At 45.2% G+C, this 19,539-nt stretch overlaps 1 protein-coding gene across 4 annotated transcripts in view; it reads left to right on the forward strand.

Annotated features, from left to right (window-relative positions):
* The window catches only part of ATRNL1 (attractin like 1), a 506,958-nt gene that overhangs the window by 386,267 nt on the left and 101,152 nt on the right, over window positions 1–19,539 (forward strand). For 3 of the 4 annotated variants that reach the window (XM_053668564.1, XM_053668563.1, XM_053668565.1), the window contains one exon: window positions 17,416–17,530. The exons of the other annotated variant lie outside the window; for it this stretch is intronic. In XM_053668564.1, the coding sequence (XP_053524539.1) occupies window positions 17,416–17,530 (115 nt within the window). The remainder of the gene's footprint in view (window positions 1–17,415; window positions 17,531–19,539) is intronic. 4 annotated transcript variants of the gene reach the window in all.

The following is a 19,539-nucleotide window of genomic DNA, read 5'->3' on the forward strand; positions in this document are numbered from 1 at the left end:
TCTACAATTGTCCCTGGCGTACAGGAGTGAGCTGTCTCACAGATGAGTACAGATGGGTGGGCGCGATAAAGCCCAGAGCCCACGTGCTCTTGTAAGAAGACCCCTCCAGCAGGAAGGGCACTCAGGTGAGGGTGGGGGGCGGTGGAGAGCGAGCCAGCGGGGAGGGTGTGTGGCTGTGCTATGATGAGCCCAGGGGTTGGGGCTTCTGTGTTTACATCTAGCCCCCTGCCGACGAACCATAGCAACTTTGTGTTTTCAACACCGTTAACTCTCAGAGCCTCGGTTTTGTCACTGGTAAAGTTTGGGTAGTGAACACTCTTCCTACCACCCCCACCGAGTACCTGTAAGAGTCAGGCAATGGTTTTTGTTTTTTTTTTTTTAAGTGATATTGTAAAGGTTTTTGTCACCTGTCAGGTGCTAAAAAACAGGTCCGTAGGAATTTTTATCCCTGAAGAAGCACTTTAAAATGACTGTGCTACCTGCAGCGAACTGGGGGCGGTCAGCCACTTCACAACCCACCGCAGGAAAAACGGCATGATTAACTTCTTCTCCAAAGAGTGATTTCATCTGACTCAGCCAGTCCTGGGAGCTCCTCACACAGATGAGTACGACCTGACTTCCTTTCCCTGCAGTAAACAGAGGATGGAAAGTTAAAGTCACGGGGAACGTGACTTGAGGGCGTGTGGTTGCCAGAATGAGAGAAGTTCGTGCGTTTTTACTCAGTAGAACACATCAGAAACTTTACTCTTTGATCAAAGCATGGAGAAGTGCGAGCTTACACTCTTAAAGGCCCCTTCTCTGGACTCTGGGAATTAGGAACGTCCCAGAGGGCTGTGGGGAGAGGCTGTGGGGCAGGTTCAAGGGCAGAGATTTCCAAGAAAAGGTGAGAGATCTCGGATTTCCAAGAAAGCATGTGCAGCCCCCAACATGCTTAGAACGTGCTTGGAACATGCATCACATGTCTCATTTCCATGTTAAATCTCCAGCCCTGGGTGTGATTGTTAGTATGCTAATGAAGTAAGGTTCCTGAAAAGGTCCCTGGGGCAGGGCTGCCAGGCGCCATCGGGGATCTTCCAGGTACAAACTGGTTTCTCAGATGGGGTCCTCGGATTTCTTCTCTGGCCCCTCAGGGCTGGCTTCCTTGAACTGTTTCCCTACAAGTTCAGCCTGCTGGGTGGACAGCGCACTCTGGCCACGTCTGGGCAGGGCAGTGAGGACCCACCATCTCCCATCGACTTGCAGTGGTCACCCAGCCACTGGCCCGCTGCCCGCACACCCACCACGCACACCGCATCCCATCATGCAGGCTCTCCCTGGGGACTAGAGAAACTAGTTTGTATTTCTGTTTTTAAAAATGTTTAGGTTCTGTGCAAAGAGGGCATGCTCCTTTTTAAAGTAAAACTGTGGTTGGGTTACGGAGCCATCAGAGAGCCAGGATGAACTAGGTAAGAACAGGATTTTTCACAACTGCTTAGGGCCGAGGGCTTCTGCCCTGTGAGCCTCACCTTGGTCAGGAGCTCCCTGCCACCTCTTCCTCCACCACCCCAACTGGGCAGAGTGGCTCCTGTCCCCAAGACGCAGGGGACAGTGCTGAAGCAGGGATAGAAAACCTCTGTCTCTCTGGAGGTTCCTTCTCCATTGCCTCATCACTTGACCCTCTTTCTGTTCTTGTCTCATTCCTTCAAATCTCACAGAATCTCTGCCTTCTCAGCCTTGGACTTTGAATGGCCCTGTGTCTGGCAGTCGCTTATGGCAATCGTAACTCCTGACGTTAGCATGGAGAGGAGGAGAGGGCCAAGCATTAGAATTATGACAGACCCAGGTTCATGTCCTGACTTTTCCGCTTACCTTGCGCCACAAGCAAGGGAAACATTAGGTCCTTGAAAAAGTGTTTATGATCATTAAGTATATCCCTTCTAAACCCACGACTGACTTCATGCATCCTCTGACTCCCTTTACTTACTCACTCCTTGCTTGCTTTACATTCTTGCCTTGGCGATGCTTTGTCTCTGCCTCTCCTCTGACCCCTGACCCCTGGCTGCCCCTGCCCTGACTCTGACAAGAACATGAAATACAGTTTCAAGGTACAAAGATCTATGGGTGAGAGATGCGGTTAAGTAGCAAGGTAATTCCTTTCTAAATGGAAAATGACCATCACTAGTATTTTCATGACGCGGTATTTCATTTCGGTGAGGTTTCTTTTTTTTTTTTTAATTCTTTCAGGACATATAAGAAAAGTGAAAAAAGGAAATTGAAACAGCAAACTAAGAATTGATGGTGTTCAATTATAATAAGCAGGCAAGCTAAAGGTTATCTTTAATTAAGGAAGAGAAAAGGACTAAATAATAATATAGCCGCCATTTACTGAACGCTTACCCTATGCCACCTAATATACCAAGTATTCTGCATAAGTCACCAGTTTACTCATTGCACAACCCTATGGCTTATTGGCACTATGATTATGCCCTTTTTATGGCTGAAGCAACCGAGGCTAAGACATGTGAATCTTGTCGCTTAAAGTCACATGATCTGTAAGTGGCAGAGTCGGGGTTCAGACTCCGTTTTGCCTTTCATACCAGGTTGTGCTGAACACAGAACCTGTGTCCTCAAGGTCTGTGTCACCCTAGGGCCACACAGAAGCCCCTGGCCTATTCCACTGTAAATTAGAAGATTTAGGCTAAGTTATAAGAATAATTTATAGTTACAGTAAAAGTGTATAGTAAGTTAAACAGACCATTAAAGAATGATGAAACAAAATAACAATAGCTAATGTTTATTGAACACTTGCCCTAGACTGAACAGTATCTTGTATGCATTAAAAGTATCAACTTATTTTATCTTCACAATAATTTGATGAAGTGGCTATTATAATTATTGTCATTTTACAGATGAGGAAACTGAGGCCAGAGAGTTCAGGCATGTGCCCAAGGTCACAGAGTAGGTGGCAGGGTTAAGAATTGAATCTAGGTAGCACTGGATCAGAGGCTAAGCTTGTGAACTCCGTCCTATACCAACTGCCTCCGTAATTTAGTCCTGCATTTTAATTTCTTTGAATTCTAATACAAAGTGCCTTATAAAGTGGTCGTGGAAAGATCTGCCTCATAAGCCCCAGTAAGCTGCCCTTCAGCTCTTGTATTTAATATCTGGAAGGTTCTCGGTGGAGATGGTAGGGAGCAGGTATTTATTATGGAGTAATTCTCCGTGGCTGTGCCCTGCCCAGTTGCTGGGCACTCCACTCGCACGCCATAATGGACCTGCCTGTAACTGACCGTTTTTCTGGCTAACAGAAATCAATCCCTGTTACTGTGCTCTCAGGGCCAGCTGTCTGTTTCGTCCTCCCATTCCCCACATTTTTGGTCCACTCCAAGGACCTGCTCCCCGCAGTAGCCCTGATATTTTAGCTTACCATATTCTTATGCGCTAGAAGCCACACACGATTCCCTCTCTACCCTCTTTATTGTGTTGTAGATCACACAGTTTAAACCTTCCCATCCCTGAAGCCATATTATCTCAGATTCTCTAGTGTTGTGATTAAACCTGTATTTTCTCTAAACTTTCTGAAACCCACTTTCCCAAGTGCTGGCATCCTTTCACTACATCCACAACACTCCATGCCTCTCCTTTTGTGAGCTGATTGCCTGCTTGTCTTTTGCCCCTGAAGCTCTTCCACTTGGCCTTCAGAACTGGCAGTGCCATCGGGCAAACCCCTATTATTTGCAGCCTCTTCAACCAGCTTGAATGTGCTCTTTACCTTTTTGCTCTAATCGAAGCCCAAGGAGGGGTTCCCTCAAGCGGGAGTTTCCGCAGCCCTTGTGCTGTCTGTCCGACCTAGGAGCAGGGCCTTTGCTTTGCTTTTCCAGCTCCTTGGTTGCCTTCAAATCCCGGGTTTTATTCACCCTATTCTCCATCTCCTACCCTCTGCATTGCTAGCTAACTACCTCTAGCCTCTACTTTAGAAATCCTTTACTTTCTTGCATGCACCCAGAAGAACCGTGCCAGTCTCTCTCCCGCCCATCTCCTCTCTACATTGATCACACCCAACTTGCCCTGTTCTCTTTCTACTCCAGACCTACACCCAAGCAGCAAGATGAGGTTAGAAAAAAAAGGTCCTCCCTGTGGACCTGTGCCTTTTCACACTTGACCTCTGGACCTCCCCGCGGCCTCAGCCTGCACTCCGGTCCTGCTTACAGGCTCACCCCCTCTGACTTAAACACAGGAGTGCTCATCAGTCTCGATAGCCCCTAACCCGCTCCAGGACGCTGCTTGTCGCTTGTTCTGCCTCGGTGTCACGTTACGTATTTAGTTTTCTTGACAGAGGACGAAAGTCCTCCGTCCTCCATTTCTGTTCTCTGAAGAGAAGGGTCCTGCCTGTCTTGCTCAGTGCTTTGTGCTTCGTGACTGAAACAGCCCTACTCCAATCATGTGCTTAAAAAGTATCCATAGGATGAATGAGTTATTTTGCCCAGCATTATACATTCTAAAAGAGCATGGTCATGCTCTTGAAAGTTTGGGTTTGTTTTTTTTTTTAATCACATTCCTGTCTGGTTCTCTGCCGGTCAGAGCCAGACCAGAATATCTGCTTTGTTCTTTAGCCCGAGACACGAAACTGCCGACCAGGAAGTGAAGTTAGGGGATGCGGTCCGTTCCTTCTCGCTTCAAAGGGAGTGAGACTGCCGGCAGACACGCAGCTGGTGGTAGGTTCGGAGTCTGCGGTGGGAAAGCATCGTCCTTGGTTTCCTTCTCCCTAACTTGGCATCAGCATTGTAGTACTACATCTTCAACACTTCCTACCTCGCCCTGGGACCCTCTATCAGGTCTCCATCCTTGAGGTTAGGCGTTCTGCCCTGGTATGTGTCTCCTGGCCTTCCTGTGCTGGGGGGCAACCTTAACCTTGAAGGCTCGGAAAGAAACACGCCTCTCCAAAGGGTTGAGTGTGTTTGCAGCCGCTGTTTTTACAATGCAGTGTGACTTTATCCTGTTCTGGGTTCCAAAGATTCTGCAAGTGCCTGGAGCGTGTGTTGGTGTTCAGCACAGTGTCCAGTACCTGCTTTTTAGTTCCATGGTTTCCTCCGCCCCAGGGAGTGCTCAGTAAATACTAAGCACTTGATGTATAACAGGTGCCATTCACAGAGAGAGCCCATATAAGTTTGCAGTTTGCCAAATAAAGCCCATGGCTTCGCCGGCCAACGGGAGTAATTGGTATCTTCTCTGCCATTCCTTTTGACTCTTCATAAAAGCTCAGTGATCTTAATTAATTATCTCATCTTCCTGTGTGCCTGACTGTAAAGTAAGGATGACCTCTTTCTCGGGAAGCTTCGTGACTTAACGGAAAATAAGATACATTGAGTCATTTGGAAAATGAGTGTGACGGATAAGCGATGCTTACTCAGTTCTTCAGACTATTGACCAGGCCGCGAACTCAGGGCCGAGGTCATCATTTCTGCCCTTTGTTGAACTGAAAAGTCACCCTCAGGGTTGCTAGCCAAGGCAGGGAAGTTAAAGAGGAGAGACGCGGTCCACAGGAGCGAGCATCTGAGGGAGGGATTACTTATGCAACGATGCAGCAGCTTTATAAAGCCCCAGGAGAAACGAAAGCGTAGATGTCTAATAACCTTACATGTACCTTAGCATCTGATGTATGAGTCTGGCCAGAGTCGCTTTCTTAGCTAACAAGGACATTTTTTGTTAAAGATTTTATGCATTTATTTTTAGGCAGAGGGGAAGGAAGGGAGAAAAAGAGGGAGAGAAACATCAGTGTGTGGTTGCCTCTCACTTGGCCCCCAATGGGGACCTGGCCTGCACGACCCAGGCATGTGCCCTGACTGGGAGTGGAACCAGCGACTCTTTGATTCTCAGGCCAGCACTCAGCCCACTGAGTCACACCAGCCAGGGCATTAACAGGGGCATTTTTTTTTAATTGTGGGTACAGTGGTGGGGCTGGGGTATCGTACCCAGATCCCCCTTCAGGACGCAGCCTCGTACCTTCACAGCTCACAGCTGAGTCCCTCTCCAGGAATCTCCCTCTGCTGAGAGAAGCCGCCTCACCCAGCGGTAGCCACCTCTCTGGGGACAGCCTACACACCGGGGCGTTCAGGGGCTTGGCCTCTTGCCTCAGTCTGGTACAACAATAAAGGAGCACCCCACGCAGACAGAGGGTTCTGTTCTAACTGCGCCGCAGAGGAACTCCTCTCTCTGCCCGCCTCCCCCAGACGGTCTTCCCAGGGCGCTTCCCAATAAACCTGCCCACCAGGCCTGGGCCTCCGCATCTGTTTCCTAGGAAACCCGACACCCAGCAGCATACACTGTGTCTGTATTCTGAGGAGCTGTTTTCATGGCTCTTTCCCATTTTATGAATGTCATCAATTTCACGGTGATCACAAAACTCCCATAACTAAGTGAACTTTCCCACTGACATTTGCCATGCCATGTGATATGTGGCTTCTTTCTCAAAGGAAAGTAGTTTGGACGACCCCAGAATAGGGCAAGTGCCCTGAGGGGTTGGTATTCGTCGCAGGTTCGGTATTATACTTCATGATCATTTCCAAAACAACAGAAAACAGGGCAGCCCATCAATCCTCTCCGGCCGTTTGATTGGAGGTCACATGGTGACTGGGGACACTGTACTCACTTCCTAGAGCCTCGGTGACAAATGATCGCGGACGCAGCAGCTTAAAACTGCAGAGGTTTGTCTTCTCACAGTCCTGCAGGCCAGGCGTCTGCAACGAGGGTTCTGTCAGGGGTGGTGTCTGCAGGAGGGCCTGAGGGAGCCCTTGTTCCCCACTTCTGTCCCAGCTTCTGGGGGTGGCCGCCCGACCTCGGCACTCCTTGGCCTGTGGTTTCATCACTCCGGTCTCTGCATCTGTCTCCACGTGACATTTTCTTCCACGTGTCACCTCTGTATGGCCTTTCTTTTTATAAGGAATGGTCCACCCTAGTCCAGTACGACTTGGTCTCCACCAATTACATCTGCAAATGCCCGTTCCCACGCAGGGGTACATTCTGGGTGTGCGTGAACTTTCCGGGGATGCTGTAAAGAAATATTTCTTTGAAAAGAAAACACGCAGAGCCAGATGTGGGGGGGGGCACACCATGGACCGCAGGCTGAGTGTGTATGTGTGGGGCGGGGGCACACCATGGACCGCAGGCTCAGTGGTGTAAACAATCCCGTAACGAGTAGGACCAAGAGGGAGTTGGTGAAGACTCCTGAGCACAACCAGGGAGGGACCATTACACCGATTCTGACCCCTGATTTTTTGGTCACACTGACAGAGGAGCTTTGGGGGGAAAAACAGATTTGAAGAAATATTTTACTCACTTCGACATACTTCATTTTCTTAAGCCAGCTCCGACGAGGTCATCGAGTTAACACAATCAGATCGTTTAAGGAGAGGGCCCAGAGGAATGTGCGTCCATGTGGTCTGGCCCCACAGGGAGCCCGCGCGCCTCGGGGAGAGGCGCGGCAGCAGGTCTGCCCTGTGGGTCCCAGAGAATCGGGGTGACTGCCTGGGCACCCAGAGTCCTGCTAACAGCATCCTCTGTCCACTATCTTCGTTCCTGTCTTTTCACCTTTTAATTCTCTTGATTATAAAACATGGAAATTTTAATCTAGTCAGTAATGGTGAACTAGGCAAAGAGTCTTTCCAGCCGCACAGAGACACGTCAAGCACACTTAGAAACCTTTCCTGAGCCTGGGCGTTCATAAGATACCTCTCTCTGCGCTGTGTATGCAGAAGTCTTTGGTAGAATTCATCTTTTCTAATGGCTTTTCGCCCTGGACCTTCCGCCACTCATATGCATCAGCTGTCATCTTCTCTGCAGACTTGGAGCCTGCCTCCAACTTAGACTGCTGGCCCCCACACTCTGGAACCAAGCCAGAGAGAATGAAAATTGAGAAAAGATCGGGCCACGTAACCCTCTCTTACTGCCCTTCCACCAGTCACCAGAACAGAGGGAAAGGGACCACTCTGTTTTGGAACCGGATAAAATGGCTGATACTGAGTTGGTTTTGACTAACAAACATTACATTCCCAAATGACCTGACCTAATATAAACATTTAAACTCCTACTTCTTGCCAAGTACTATATTAAATGCCTTATCCATTTATTATCTTTTACAATCCCTCTTGTAACCTTGCCAGATTGGTGTCATAAACTCTATTTCCCATATAAAGCTGAGGCATGGAAAGGCTGAATAATTTGCCCAAGACCCCATAAGATTGCAACCAAAGCCGGCTTTGCATCCAATAAAGTCATTGGGGTCTGATGAACTATTTCTAGACTCTGTAATAAGAATACTCACAAACATCACTGTCAGAATTCTTGAACTTGGAAAGGCTACTCTGCCTACCAACTTTAAGGGACATAGGAGGGTCATTATGAACTGTCAAGAAGATGTCTGTGGTCCATGGTCTTGGTGATGGAGAGATCAGGCAGGGCCTTGGATGATGCTGATAAATCTCACTGCGGTGACAGCAACAGGGAGGAAGCTGTTGGGAAGGATGAGAAGTGCCCTTGAGAAGAAGGTCACCTTAACCTTTGCATCATTGGTGGGTTTTCCAGAAATGCCACTGTGTTACCTGTTGGCAGCTGCAAATCTTTAAGTTGTTTCTATATAAAAAGACAAATATGGAGAAAGCAAGCTGGCATTGGTGACTTCAGGCGAAACAAGAAAGAAAAAGAAAAGAAATCCCTAGAACCATAGCTATAATGTACCTATCTAAACATACAAGTCCATGTACCTTCAGCCCACTCTGCAAATAGATGTTCCTAATTATGACTGTGGGATATTCAGACAATGTTTAACGATGTTTAGTATATCATAGTCTGGTTGAGAAGCAGAGAAGTTGATATTCAAGAGATTTCACATTCATTTGAAAATATCGTAAAATCGCAATGTCTCGGTCTTTGAAGGTTTAATGTTCAACTTTCTGGGAAAACTCTCTTATCCCAGAATAACTCCATCTCTAAGAGATGCAGGTAGGTTTCACTGCCCAGTGGTTTCATCCACACACGTATAACAAGTCAGAGAAGCTCTTTCATTCGGCGGTTTGTCCGTGCTTCTGTTACTTACAGTAGGCTGCGATTGGTGCAATCATAGTAGAAAGTCATTCACCATGCTGGATCTATTAACATTTGATTCCTCGTTAAGAATATTGCCGTATCTGCACTTTTATTCTTTCTGCTGACAGTCAGTTTTCACGGTACTTCTTGATTTAGCTTTATGATTGAAGTTTCAGAACTAAATGTTTTAATTTAATGTTCACTCGGTGTAACAGCTTTGACCAATAGTTTAATAAAAGAGCCCTGTGAGTCCCTGACGGAGAAAGGCTGGCTGGGGTCCATGTGGGGCGATTTGCACCATGTCTTGATGACAGTTGCCCAGGGGCCACTGTGCTCTGCACTTGACAGATCCCCTCTGAGCCTCGAAGCAGGCCTTTCTGAGCAGGTAGTGATAGTCCCAGGAACGGCTGGGAAGGGGGACCTGGATTTCCTGGAGGGCCCCAGTTTGCCTCTAGGGCCGATCTTCATCCGTGCCTACCCAACACTTCCTAGGCTCTATCCACAGTGAACTTCTAGCAAATTTCCAAATAGCCACTTGGCTATTTTATTACACCTCTGCATTCATGCTTTAACTTCTGCCAGAAATCTCCCTTGTTTCTCATTCTCCTAGCGAACTCCTGGTCATCCTTGGCAAGGTCAAGTCCTTCCCCCAGAGAACTGGTACCACTGGTACCTTCTCTGCCTCCTCCGCTCCCAGCCCCAGGGCCCAGCGCATTACTCTGGGAGCACGTGGAGCTCTAACTTGTCATCAGGCCGTCAGCTCACCAGCCCTGAAGGAAGCAGCACCAGGGCAGGCACTGTGCCCCGCAAGCACTTCATGCCAGTGGCCAGCAGGGGGCCTAACTCATTTACCTTTCAAATTGAATCGATTATCAGCTGCATCGCTAAGGTCACATTTTGCATTAACGACAAACAGTAATGTGTTTTGGAAGGGACCCGCCTGGGGACTAAATACCAAGATCTTGATTTTTCCATCTTTTCTGCTTTTCTTATATCTATCCACTGTATTGTACATTGAGCTTTAGGGAGAAATGTATCTTGTGCTCAATGTGGAAAAAAAAGACAAATACCCGCCCACCCAGGTGCCATGGAACATGTACACCGTGTGGGACATAGCACTCAAAGTCAAGGCAAGACTCCTTGAGAAAAGCAGGGGACAAAATGGGGGAAAGAGGCAGGCACTCCGCGGTAGTGTTGGCGTGACCTGTGTGGGGGTGGGGCACCAGGAGCAGGTTTCCTCCACCCGACCAGCCATCAGTAAAATTCTCTCCTGGAAGCCGACTTTCTTAACTAATGCATTTCATGCCATTAACAGAGGTTGTAAAAATGTCATTCTTGCCCTCAAATAGCTTACTTTGGAGTTGAATATATTCTTCAGGTGGAACAAAAAACTATTCTAGCACAAAGGCAGTTGCACAGAATGGCATGAGGAGAACAGCTGATTTTTGATAAATACTGTGTGCCGCACTTTATACATTTTTAAATAGCTGATACAACATGAAAATTAAGTTTGCAGTCGGACCACCTTTGGAACCTCAGAAGCAGCATGCGGTTGTATTAATTCCTTTCACCTTCATAACAGCACCACGGGGAAGGCATTGTGAGTTCTCTTTTACAGAAGAGAACTTGAGACACGGAGGGGTGAAGCGGTCTGGCCGGGTCAGGCTTGGATGACACAGCAGGCCTTGAACCAGGCCGTGGTTGCTAGAAGTTGCTCTCCAAACCACTGCATTGCACTTCCTTCCAAATGTCACAGTCAGAAAAACGAGCCACTCCTAACTGTTGAGACAGAGCAGGGCAAGGAGATCCTGGAGTGGCCTGGGACGATCTGGGAAGCCTTCTTGCAAGCAGTGAGTTTTCAGTCAAATATTTCAGTCTGACGGTGCAGAAACGGTGGACGTGGGCAGGTGGTCTCGGTGGAAGGGCCGGCTGAACACAAGCACAGGACTGGACTCGAGCAGCATGGGAAGCCAGCTGATTCGGCAGGCACACTGGCCTCTCCCACTTAGCAGGATTTCCTGAGGTCGGGGAGGGGGCCCCAATTTGGGAATTAATATATAATGTGTGCATAGTGGTGAGGTTGCTTTTTGCACTCAGCTATTGAGAAAAGTACAGGTTGCTAAAAATTTAATTATGGCAATCATGTAATAGATAATCTATTTCAGATTTTTGAAAAGTGCTGTCAGGAATCAACTTTAAAGATAATCTGTTCAAATATGCACATTTATTGGCCAACTTGAGGGCAAAGCATGATTATATAGCTCAAAGAGAGGTAATATCCTCATTTTCCAGGACCTAAATACCTTTGGAAAAATAGGTAACAAAACTCCAGCTATCACAGTCCAGCCTCCCTAGCTCAGTGCCATGTGATTAAAATCACAGCAAAACCCAGTTAAACAAAATATTTGACTGTTGATGTAACCCTTAAATGTGTGTGTGTGTGTGTGTGTGTGTGTGTGTGTGTGTGTGTGTGTGTTGACAGATTTTGAACAGAGATTGAACATGGAATCATTTCAACAAGGGAAAAATACCTGATGCGATACGATAATTAAGCATGCAGTTGGAGTACCCTTGGAACCTCAGACACAGCATACTGATTCATTGAATATTATATTTTAGTCCTTTTCCCATTCCCACATGTAATACTTTACTTTCTTTGAATTTGCTTCTAATGCAGTTTAACCCTGGTTTTGAAAGTGTCCATCAGCTTACTTTTATTAATATGAATTCTTCTCCTAGCAAGTAAAGCCAGCTACTGTATTTGTCCATTTATCAGTTCCTGAAAAGCAAATAGTAAGTAGGGATCGAATACGGTTTTCACTTTTCTCCCCAAGTCCAAACAAAAATCAGAAAATCCGTTTCTGAGATTTGGAATCTTGATATTTGTTGATCCTCCAGAATCAACACACTTGATTAGCTGTGAGCCAAGACATCAGGCTGACTTAATTCAATGCTCAGTAAATTAATTCTATTTTACTAATGTGACTAAAAACTAAATTTCATATCAATATAAACACTCATTAAACTGCAAATACCAAGTTGTGCAAGCTGTTGAAAAAGACTCACTTTTATTTATAGATGGGTTTTGATAAGAATGGCATTAAAAATGTTTTAGTAGGGAAATGTTACAGTGATTAATGTGCAGTTGTTTGCATTTTTAATATTTCACTCACACATCAGATTAGTATTTGCACAGACTGTCAGACTTCATTCGGTTCTTGTCAAAACACTTATTACTGCTGACAGGTATAACATATCCACATTAATCCTTAATTCCTTGATTCAATTTTCTAATTGCTTTTTTGGCATGCGATGGTGGCCATTTAGTCTTACGTGATGTATTCATCATATGGTATTATAATGTGCTTTAAAAATTAGATGTGTCATTTAAAGTACCTGGACAGGGGAAATAAATTAACAAGGGTTGGGAATTTCAGGTTTCACTTAAACAAAGTATTAGATTTGAGTATGTCACACGTTCTGGAGGGCGGCCGTAAATCATAGTCACGGAATGTTCCAGGGGCCCTAGAAACCATGCAGCCCACTTGTTCATTTTTCAGTTGGGGAAATTGACTGGATAACATGCCCAGGATTCCACCAAACAGTGGCCGGACTGGTCCCAGAACTCAGGTGGCTCTGAACCCTGGTCAGAAACAGGGCAGGTGTAGGCATGTGATGTTTATAATTGACATCTTCACTCGGTTCCTACTATTAACAGCAAAACTGAGAGAAAGAGAACCCTTGTGTTCTTCAGCGACACTTTCCAGCAGTATTGTGTAGTGGTTAAGAACCAAGACACTCAGATCACACAGATCCGAGTTCCTGCCCTGTATCTTCCCTCACCAGCTGTATCTCCCTGAGAGTATTATCTGATATCTGTGAATTTCAGTTTCCTCATCGTATAAAAAAATATAACTCAATCATGCCTGTAAAATGATCAGCACAGTGCTTGGCACCTATAACTGCTCAATAAACATTAGTCAACATTTTAGATAATAATATGTTGGCTAATCAGTGCTTTATTATTTCTTTAATATCCATAGTTTGGGTAAAACTGAATTTTGCCTCCCAGTTGTCTCACCATGTAATGATTTCATTTATTCTTTAATTCACTCTTTCACTTACCGTCAGCAGAATGCGCTCTGGTAGACACTGTAGGAAAAGCAAAGAAGAATTCAACACCATACCTTCCTTGGGGGAGCGGGCATCTCATAGTGACTTACAACACGGACATTGACGCAGTGACGTGAAAGACCAGGAGACACACGTTCCCCAGAGGTAGCACGTGCCCCGCGCTTGGGCGTTTCAAACGCAAAAAGTGAGCGCAGGGTCAGTAGAGATGAACAAGGCATTGGCCCCGCCCCCAGCGTGTTCCAGCGGGAAGACAGGACGTCACCCAGGTCTCGTTCACGTAGAAAATGAAGAAGGTTATAAAAGGTACAAAGAACGACAGAGTCCAACACGAATAACACCCTGATTTTATTACCAAATCATAAGCATGTAATTCTGTAACATGATAATATCACACCCAAGCACACCATGTGACATTTTAAGTGAAATGTGCAAGTTAAAACTATAAGTTATTACACCCATGTTATTACCCTACCAACCACACTCGAGCAGGCCTTACTTCTGCCAGGCCCTCTGTATAGAGGGAGAGACAAAATCCCTCTGACCAGGAAAGGCTTCCTGGATGAGCTGGCTTTGAGGGTGTACTATTTTAGGAAAGTTAGAGGCCTGCAAGAAGGATCTCCTAGACAATGGGGATGTCATTTATGAGTGACAAAGGAGAAAGAGAAATTCAGTGTCTTTAAAGAAATCTCATCCTTTCCAGTTCACCACAGCGCCCATCGGTTTGTATTGTCTTATTCTAGAAGTTAAGAGAGCCTTCCTCCCTGTTATGGATGGTGACACTCTGGCTTTGTCACCCATGAGATCTGCAACCTTAGTTATGTTACTTAAATCTCTGAACTTCAGTTTCGACATTTGTAAAATGGGGAAAGTCCCTACCTGTCCCATGGGGGGGGGTGATAAAGCCATGTGAGCACATAGCAAAGCACCAGGCAGACTGCAGGCACTGAGTAAATAAATGTTCGCTGCGTTCATTACCAAGTTACTCACCTGGGCCTTGAAGGAGTTGGAGTTTGCCAGCCCTGCATTGGAACTAGTCAGTTTCTGGGAAAGGAAGTAGCACCGTATTTATCTTTTGAGTCCTGGAGTGTCGCGCTGAACCCTACTTGGATTGTAGTGACAGTTCCGGGCACGTCAGGCAGTTCTTCTGTCAGACCCTCAGCCGACCACCACGCTCAGGTATTTCGGTGGAGGACCCTGGCGTGGTCTCTGGGGGTGAGACCTGCCCGCACAAGCTCCCTCTTTGCCAGTGGAGAAAGCAGCTCGCAGCCAGCTCCCCCGCTTGGTGCCTTCCAAGCATCCAGTGATTTTCACAGCGGTGGTTGCCCAGGTCAGATCGAATGGTGGCCTCACTTCCAGAACACGTCATTACGATTTTTAAGAACTGTAATCTTGAAAGCCCTTAGGATTCCAAGAGCTTCTCTGGTAGCTTGCTTGTCTTTAATAGCTGACGATCGGAAAGTGTTTATAACACAGAATGGTTACCTCCGAAAACAAGAACTAGCAAACACGAGTACTTTTAAAAACACTGGCGTGAACAAAACAAATCTTTTGTAAAAGCGCCGTCTGCTTAATAAACAAGGACTGCTAATTACGCAACTGTCAGTGATGTTTTCTGGCGCGGCCTATCACCAGCTTCTTGCAGAACAACAAATAAGAAAACGCCTAGAAGCAAATCACCCTTGCTAAGTGCTGTGGGCAAACAAACCCATGCCTTATGTGTGTCAGAGGCAGCCCTGAAAAAGGCGTGGTAAATTGCACACGTCAGTAAACGTGTCCTGTCGTTGTGCAATGATTTTTGATCCGTGGGTATGTATTTCTCACCAAACAACTGACAAAGCTCAAGGTGTCAGAAATATCATTCGTGGGGTTTTGCTATTTTGTTGCAAAATTCAGGTGTTATAAAGTGTTTTTTTTAATGTAAAAATATTGATTGAAAGTGAGATTTGCCACAAGGAATTTGGAAGTAATTCTCTTAGTTATGTGAATTCCTTGCCAGAAGTGTCAAAGAGCTGTGCTAGCCACTAATATTTTAAATATAATGAATAATTCATAGTTTTGCTAATATCCTTTTATGAAAATTTTATAGCCAAAAATAGACAAGGTTGTAAGACAATTTGACTTTAAACTAGAATTACAATCTCCTTTCACATGGCTTATCAATATAAAGAACTTTCTGAAGTTTTCTGTAGAATAACAATAGAATTGAGAGCAAGAGCGTTATTTTAGGAAGATTTTTAGAGAAGTGACCTTTATGGAAGTATGATTCCTTTTGCACATCCAGATCTGTTACTGCACTCTATTTATCTGTTGCTGCCTTTCGGAAGTTGAAAGTATCGAGTATTGGGTTGGCCAATAAGTCTGTTTTTTCATTTTTAGAAAGTCAGTTATTCTGTTTTCCCTTCAGTTGGTTCCTTGGGCATCCACCCACCTTTCCTCCCCGGGGCCTTAGAGGCAGCAGCAAGCGGCTCCTGCAACAGCACCTGCCCCTGTACTCTCAGGTTGTCTCTCGCTTCCCTGAATCCTTTAAACCAACAGCCACCGCTTCGCAACCTTTTCCGCTTGTTTGTTTTGTTTTGTTGTAATCCTAAGAGCAGTCTGATGTTCATAATCCATTATTTTAACGCGACTTTGGATATGGTGAATACTGCCAGTTATTGCATTCAGAGCTTAACAAAACATCAAAGAAACCCTTGGCTAATGGCAGAAATGATACATTATTCTTCAGGTATAGTAAAAGGGATTTGGGTATTTCTAATATGTCCCCATCATTTAAACCTGAATTTATTTTATTTTCTCTTAGCATGTTTTAACCAATTGACCTTTACATATACTTTGCATTTATTAACGTAGAATAAATTTCAATAGCCTTGAAATATGGCCCCAAAAATTCATAGTATCTTTCTGTCCGCCTTGGAATATGACAAGCCTATTCTCTAAATATTTACATCATCGGGGAATGTCTGTGTACTTATGCTGATTTTGACTTAACATTTTCAAGAATCAGTCTTAAATTAAATGTAAGCTTTAAAGTGTAAAACCATAAATCATGTAACTTGATACAAGTGTTGCAACCTGGCTTACCGCATTTTCTCGGAAGATTTTTATGCCCTTTACTTCTAGCACAACGGCTACTTTCATCTTTTCTATTGACAACTCCCCCAATGAATCTGTATGGGGATAATGTTAAACCCTGAGATTTATGTTGCCATGAAAGAGAAACCCTTTATAACCACATAAAACCATTGTCACCAGAAATTTCAGTCTGTTTTACATGAAAGAGGACATATTTTATCTCAATGCCTCATTAAACTTTCTGGAAATAGCAGTGTTCTAAAATACTTCCAGTGAATGACTACATACATGTGTGTGTCTCCTGAAAAGTTCAAATGTCTCCAGTGAGGAAAACTAACCATTTGTTTTCATACTTAAAGGTGTGGTATATTTTCTTCTATTTAATTTTGCATAGATGTTGCTTTGATAGGTCAACCATATCCCACCCACAATTTGTTGGGCAAAATAGCCAAAACCACCCTATTACACCAAAAATGTCAAAACTGTGGAGACAGTGAAAAGATCGGTGGTTTCTAGGGATGGAGAGAGGGGGTGGGATGCATAGGGGGAGCACCGAGAATTCTGGGGGGCAGAGAAACTACTCTGTATGATATTACAGTGGTGGACACAGGCCCTTATACAATTGTCCAAACCACCAACAGTGAGCCCTCATGTCAACAGTGCACCCTGGGTGAGTGTGATGTGTCAACGCAGCTTCGTCAATTGCAACAATGTATCTCTCTGGTGGGAGATACTGAGAATGGGAGATACTGAGAATGGGAGAGAGACTGTGGGGGCAGTAGGTATATGGAAAATCTCCTCACTTTCCTCTCAATTTCGCTGTGAAACTAAGTTTCTTAAAAAAAAAAACAACCTCTATTAAAGAAAAAAACAAGCTAAAAATAGAACAAAACAAAGACTACTTTTCAACGATTGCAAAAATATGTACCAACACATAACTCAAGAAAACTGTCCTTTTAATGTTAATGACCACCACTACAAAAGATGCGTATTGCAATAAAATATTTAATGACACTATTTTCAAAATGTACATGGCGTGTCCCCAACCACTGGGAAGGTGCAGAGCAGCTGACCGGAGCACAGAAAGGAGACAAGGGAAGCAGCATGTCATGTCCATCAGGCACATTGAAGATGAGTTTTCTCTTCCAGGGGGCGCCCAAACCCATCGCCGTTGAGCCGTGCGCAGGGAACAGAGCTGCTGTCCTGACGGTGTTCCTTTGCCTGCCGAGAGGATCATCGGGTGCCCCTCCCCCAGGGCAGTCAGGTAAGATCAATGAGGAGCCGGGAGCAGCTAACAGAAGACACAAACAGTACTACCAGACAGCACAGTCAAGGTATTTACACGGTTCTGTTTAGAGTACGGCAAAATTTTATTAGGCTACAAACTGTTACCCAACTATCTAGGTATCTGCTTTGCTATAAATTCAGATTTTCCACTGTTTCTTTTAGAAATATATGTTGAATGTGTGTCTGTATATAATGTAGACATATAGGAGGGGGGATCCTCCCCCCCCAAAAACCAGAATTAACTTCTGGAAGGCGGGCCCCTTGGAGTACAGGTTCCACCACAAGGAGAGTGTCCTAGGAGCCCGTTTGCGTCAGTGCACCAGCTGGTGTTGTTGTGAGAGGCTGCTGTCAGCCGCAGTGAATTTTGTCTTAAAGACCCAGTGCATTTGCCCATTTCATGATGGGTGACTTAGGAACGCACTCGCCCAGACTGCGCTGAGTGTTCAGCAGTTTTTGACCCAAACAACATGACCCTTGTGCCCCGGCCTCCCTGTTCACCTGATCTCTCCCTGAGCAGCATTTTTTTGGTGTCCCCTGGGTGAAAAAAGTCCTCCACAGGAAATGTTCTGCCGATGTGGCAGAGGGGAAACAAAAAAATGGCAGAAACACTAAAAGGCATCAAAATCAACCAGATGAAAACCGTTTCGAGCAGTGGGAAAAAATGTCTCGATAGGAGTATTGCCTCAAATGGAGAGTACTTTGAAGGTGACGGAAGGTTAAACATGTAAGAATGAATATACAATTTTTTATAAGTGAATTCCATTTTGGAGTGGGCTCCTCCTGTATGTACTCTCTCCCTGCCCCGCATAGTTTGTTGTTGTCATGACAATGAGAAATCTCACTAGCAGGGCACACGAGTTCTGGACCCTCGTGGGCAACTCCTTTCTCCCAGTATGTGCGTCATATTACATGTTAATGTAATGTTAAATATGATGGTACGTGTTCAATAGGATGAGAAGTTTGCTTTATAAGTATGGGACCAACTCAGGGAACCGGCTTGCATGACTGGAATGTTTTGGTGGCATCAGAGGATGGCAGCTTGATGCAGACACATCACTGTGATTAAGGAACATTATGCTCTTGCTGTCGGCACCGGCCAGGGGGAGTTCCCAGGCCGGGGCCCCTCTCCTTTGGACAGGCAGATCCTTCTTTCTCTCCAGCGGTCCCTGTCCTACCCGAAGAGCATGTTTCGAATGGTGGGATAACTAACTGTATGTGTCCTCTCTGCGGTCTTCTCGTTGCTGTGGTGATGTCCACATTGCAGACATGCTCGATGCTGAGTGCAGCTTGTAATTAAATCACAAACCATGCTTATTTCTTACTAATCACCTATCCTATTTCATCTGCTTACGATTTCTCATTTTTCTTTCTCCCAATTGTTTTCTCTAAACACCTCTTAGTGAAATGGATGCTTTTTGAGGGTAAAGGGTGATTTCACATCTCTCTCTACTCAGTTCCTCCTTAAGCATAAAATCAGGTGCCAGAGAACCGTCAGGTTTTCAGTAACAGTAATTGATGGTGAACTCGCCTCCCTATGTATTTTATCGTTTCTTGGCTCTCGACCTTGATCCTCACTTTCTTGATTTGTATCCAGCCAGAGATAAAAGCAAAGGCTACTTTATATCTTATAAACTTAAGATACTCTTGTAACAGAATTTTCCCCACATGAGGACAGAGGGTTTTCATCACCTTTAGACTTGTCACTTATGATGCAGGAATCTCTACCCAAAGTTCACTTGTAGGCATTTAGTCAAAGAAACCAACCTTCTCTGGACCCTCGTGCACCCTCCCCTTTTAGAACCACCAATGTAACTGGGATGCATAAGTAGAATAGTTTGGCACTGGTCAGATAAGATGAATAATTATAGGTACTGTGCCCAGCTAATGGAAGTATTGTTTTAAGGCTGGGATGCTTTCCAAGGCAAACACTTCACTAATGAAAACAAGCCTGTGTGATACACACCAACATTCTTCCAGATCCTTGAC

Source organism: Artibeus jamaicensis, unplaced genomic scaffold, assembly GCF_021234435.1.
Source record: "Artibeus jamaicensis isolate MK-2021 breed Jamaican fruit bat unplaced genomic scaffold, CSHL_Jam_final contig_490, whole genome shotgun sequence".
Classification (NCBI taxonomy): Eukaryota; Metazoa; Chordata; class Mammalia; order Chiroptera; family Phyllostomidae; genus Artibeus; species Artibeus jamaicensis.